General features: G+C 38.1%; 1 protein-coding gene across 2 annotated transcripts; it reads left to right on the top strand.

Moving 5' to 3' along the window:
* The first annotated feature begins 2210 nt into the window (after positions 1-2210).
* LOC134213624 (uncharacterized) lies at positions 2211-4070 on the top strand. Of its 2 annotated transcripts, none has more exons than XM_062692853.1 (3): positions 2211-2323; positions 2658-2991; positions 3679-4070. In XM_062692853.1, the coding sequence occupies exons 2-3, from the start codon at positions 2675-2677 to the stop codon at positions 3983-3985; spliced, it is 624 nt and encodes a 207-aa protein (XP_062548837.1). In that variant the 5' UTR covers positions 2211-2323; positions 2658-2674; the 3' UTR covers positions 3986-4070. The 2 variants fall into 2 exon arrangements, with proteins under 2 accessions (XP_062548837.1, XP_062548838.1); XM_062692854.1 differs by having other exon boundaries at positions 2321-2460.
* The last annotated feature ends 953 nt before the right edge of the window (positions 4071-5023 follow it).

The raw sequence follows: 5023 nt of genomic DNA, 5'->3' as shown, positions 1-5023 counted from the left end.
TTTCATTTACTCATGTGCCTGTTGGATATGGATTGCTTCGCATCTTTCACAACTATGTAGCTATCCTTTTTGCGCATTGAACAACAGCTGTCAAAAACCGTCGAATGTCGACTATAGTGACGTCACTCTTTACTGTAGTCTGGCGAATAAAAAGACGACATCCAAAAGGCCTTCCCATGTGACAAATCCGACAAAGAAGTTATTTACAAGCTGCGTGCTAAAAACTGCTTGCATGTCTGCTTTTAATAGTACGTTCAGATTATGAGCTATATCACTTGATATAGCGAATCTTGACATGAGATGCCATATGCATTATTTCCAGTGAAAACTAGATGTACAAACACTGATGTCAAGATGCTGTATATCAAGTATTATAGCTCATAATCTGAACGTAGTCTAAGGCTACCTTACACCTCGGGAAAATTTTCCGCCGGAATTTGGTCCCCGTGTATTTTAAAGGGAGCCGGGATTTTGATTTTCCGTGTTCGAATTCCGAAAACATCGCATATGCAAAAACACATGGGGAAAAAATCCGCGGGCAAGATTCCCGAGGTGTGAGGCTACCTTTAGGCTGTGAACCATTCCACCGATTCGTTTAACTTTTAGTTAAAATTTGACACTTCGATAATTATTTTCCCGTCGTGGTTAAAATTTTACTCCGAAGCCGACCCATTTGAGTTTTGACAGATTGATAGTTATTCGGAACGAAATGGATTTGGCGCCAATTTTCTCGCTAACAAAGTTTAACTATTGAACTGTCAAATCTAACCATGCTCCGAAACAGGGTTATTTTTAACCACGGCGAAATAACCATCGAACTGTCAAATTTTAACTAAAAGTTAAACGAATCGGTGGAATGGTTCACAGCCTTAGTGTGAAATTAATCAGGAGTTATTCAGTTTCATTCCAAATTTTCGACCACTATTCTAGTTTGAATCTGGAGCAAATAGAACAAACTCGCTGGTTTCCTCAGCAGTGTTCTATTCATGCTTTTCAAATTTTCAATTAGATGAAATCATCATGTTGGCACCAAGAAAGGCGCCGTAATTGCAAAGTCACACGCGACTTTATATAATACGCATCGATTATACTGATTTTAGATCTTAGAATTCTTTAATTCAATCTTTTATGAATCGACGTATGTAGAAATTTCTATTTTTGAAGTCTCACTGTTACATACGTCGCTGGGAACTAAGAACGACCTATGTAACAAAAAAGCAAAACAAAACAAAACTGCAGTTGCGTCAATCGTGCACTATGGAAAACCGACCAATGTACAGCGACGTATGTACAGCATACCGGTGTATGTATAATTTTATCGTTTTTCTCAGGAATTTTGAATGAATTGAGCTATGATATAAATCTCGCTTAACTTTTCAAAACGACCTAAGTAACATTTTTTTCATGAATTAATTTGAATAGCGCAATCAACAGAACAACGTGAGAGCTATTGATTACAGTATTCAAATTAATTCATGAAAAAAATGTTACTTAGGTCCTTTTGAAAAGTTAAGCGATCACGCTTATTACGTGTCATGTATTGATGCACGTCAGCGAAAAAAAATATTGAAAAATGATTTAAGCCCCAAACGCAATACAACGGAACGGCGACGGAAACGGCAAATTTGACAGAAAATATATGGGCTAACTGTCAAATTTTCCGTTTCCGTCGCCGTTCCGTTATATTGCGTTTGGGGCTTTAGTTTTAAAACAGTTTTAGAAAAAGTTTTGCCAACTTTCTGCAAAGGATTTCTCGAATCCTCATAATTGGGTTGTTTAGGGGTATATATGTTTTTACATATTCTGAATCTGCATTAAAAACTGAGCCTAACCCCAATTTTTCAGAATTTTTGGAGCCCCGGAACTATTTTTAATTTGCATTTTAAATTTATATGGGACTAAAAATTTGTTCTTATGCTGCATGGGCTAACTGTCATTCTATGAATGTTAGTGTCATTCTATCGATTAAAATGGCTTATTGTTTGCTGTATAGAAATGTAAATAAAAGGTTTACAAACAAAATAAAAATATGTTGGAGATCAGGAAAGCATGCTCTTTATGTTAAACTGCCAAAAATTCGATATTTTTCTGAGCTAAACAACCCAATTGTTACATACGTCGTTATGGAAAATTATGCTTGAATTGGAAAATATTTGAATCTCGTGATTGGGAAAATGAATGTTTCAGATTCATATTCAAACTGGCAGCCTCGAACGATTTGAATCACTGCTGATTTTACTCTAAGGATGGAATTTTGGCTCAGTGTAGTTATCGCTTGGTGATGAAATTCCAAACATTCCAAAACATCAGAATATTTAATCAGGTGAATTTTTCATTTAAATGTATTGTAATTGTAATTTATTAACAGTTAATGTACGTGGATCTGTTATCAGCTGGAGGTTATTTTCACGCGTTATTCCAAAATAAATATGTTAATAATTTTGTTAGGAACAATAATCGGTTAGTTTATCCTGCATGATAACACATGTGCAGCACATGTGATGTGACTGGCAGGTGCCGGCAGGACAAAAAAATTTTGTAAATTATTTATTGTCATAACGGAAGCCTACAGGTTATCCCATATTTTAGGTCAAGGAAGATAGTAACGATCCTAATAGTAATGATATGTACCTAATAAGTTTTGTATTTCCACTTAGCTGTAGACTAAATCAGAATGACTCCCACTCGCGGTAAGAAACTCAAGACGGCAACCAGTTACACTCAACGTCGTCGACGATTGCGTCATATGGCTAGTTATGCCTCATCGATGGGCAGCCCGAAGATTCCAAGAGAAGAGTCAGTAACTCGTCCGATAACATCCGGTCATTCGTCAACACCACAGCAAGCTCGTGATACCAACAACAATATAGCGATAATAAACCCAAACGTGAGACACTATCTAACGGGAGCCTTTATCTACAAGATGGTCTCGGAAGGGAAATCGGATGGTGATCTGCGCCTACACGTGTTCGAGCAATACGAAGTAAAGGTGTAAGTAAATTCGTTTATTCTTTTAAGTAATCGTTTTGTAATGCTACCTGTAACGAATTTTTATGCAGCAATTCCATAACGTTGACTGCGTTGACTTTAAACCAGGGTTGGGATTGTACTTAAACAAAATTTTCTTGAAATTAGAAACATGTTGAAGGTGCACAATCTAACTCTACCAGGTCTTACCCCACGAAGACGTTTCAATCACAGACCCCTTACGCGAGGTCGTTTTCATCACGTTTAATAAGCTCGATGAATGGTACATTGTTTTTATTTAATGAAACGCTATTCAGCACTTCAATATATATATATAATTATATATAAGATTTGCATTTTTCAACTTCGTTTTACAAATTTATTACAATTCATACAGCCTTACAAATATTTTTCCATTTTTTTGTGGGCCAAAATCTATGTGAAATGCACTTTTGGAGGATCCATTTTCAAGCCAGTGACGAAATCCAGATAGGCGTCCCGCGTTTCGCAGGACGCTTGCTGGTCACATTAAATATATAGAGAAAAGCGTTTGACTTCATTAGCTGCGAAGCATTCATGCCACATGCATTATTATAATGATAAATAAATAAAACAAATATTTTCCATATACATATTCTAAGCAAAGTGTAATGGGTTTGAACATATGTATTCCTATCTTTTTTTTTATTGAATTGTAATGTTTTCGAATAGACGTCGCAATCAGCTGGAACCCAGGACCATTGAATCCATTGCTTCCGAGTTCTCTGCTGCTGCAACAGGCAAGGCAATGTACGTAACCAGTATGTACCTGGCTCAGAGGCAGGTCCCCAAGGTTTGTTTTCAGGAAAGTCTGCTCGAGTTGCAGCGGAAAGCATTCTGGAAAATCAATCAAAAATATCGAACCAGCGTGGACTTTCAACGAAAGTATGTTGAAACCATTAGACACGAGTATGATCCAAACGCGGGAGGTGTTTTTAAGTATATTTCAACGGCTAGTTTGAACGTGTCCGGATGTTAAAAACAGCGCTTTGGCCATAATGAACAGATTGTAAAATGATTTTGAAAGAAATAAATGTCATATTATGTCAATTATTATAAAGCTACTACGAGGATATGAATAAAATGTAATGAAATAAAAAGAAAACCATTAAAAATTTCCATAAGGCCTATTTTTTAAATGTTTTAAACACATCAGAAGTTTAGTGTGGTGTCGAATCACCGACGAACCGACGTGTCACTACATGGAAAATAATTCAAATTTGCTGCCCCCGACGCCATGATGAAAAATCGGTTTTCATAGCTCAGCCACCAGCCTACGTGTATTAACGGTATTAACATTGCAGCGGAGTTGTGTCTTAGCTCATTTGACAGGAGCGATCGCCCGCAAAAGCGAATGACCGTTAAAAAGCGTGAGACAATCAGAGAGCGCCAGTGACACGTCGGTTCGTCGGTGGTAGAATTTCCCATAACGCAGGATAAACACATTCATTTGATCTGTTACGGAGTAAGTACTACCATGACCACATTGCCAGCTCTTGGCCAATTCTGACACAACAAATACTACATTTCCTAATATCCTCAGTGGCCAGAATTGAGTGGTCCACAAAAGAAATTCTCATGCTTATATCATTTTATCCTAGATTGGAATCAACGATTAATTTATTCATGTATTGATTTCTGATAGCAATCTAGATCGTAGATCATCCCGCGGATTGGACTAGTCATCAACGCGTCGAAGACGAGTACATGATAGGAAGACGAAATGACGAAATCGAGGTGGTTGAAAAGCTCGTGGACTTGGGCTCACTGGTGACCTCAGATAACGATACCAGCAGAGAAATTGGTTGACGCATCGTGGGCAGCAGGGACTATGTCCAAGGGCTTGACGATCCCTCCCCAGCCCATCTGCGAGTTGTGGTGCCTGCCTAGGATGTGGTGGGATTTGACAGCTGCACAGCTATAAAAAGCTGCATGTATCCGCAAGTAGCCTCCGCCATAGCGACTGTGTATCGCTCAAAGCGCACAAGCCCAAGTCCTAGTGTTAGGTGGGACGCTA

This window comes from Armigeres subalbatus, chromosome 2, assembly GCF_024139115.2.
Source record: "Armigeres subalbatus isolate Guangzhou_Male chromosome 2, GZ_Asu_2, whole genome shotgun sequence".
In the NCBI taxonomy this organism is placed as follows: Eukaryota; Metazoa; Arthropoda; class Insecta; order Diptera; family Culicidae; genus Armigeres; species Armigeres subalbatus.
The sequence above is the reverse complement of the archived record's forward strand: the minus strand, read 5'-3'. Positions and strand labels throughout refer to the sequence as shown.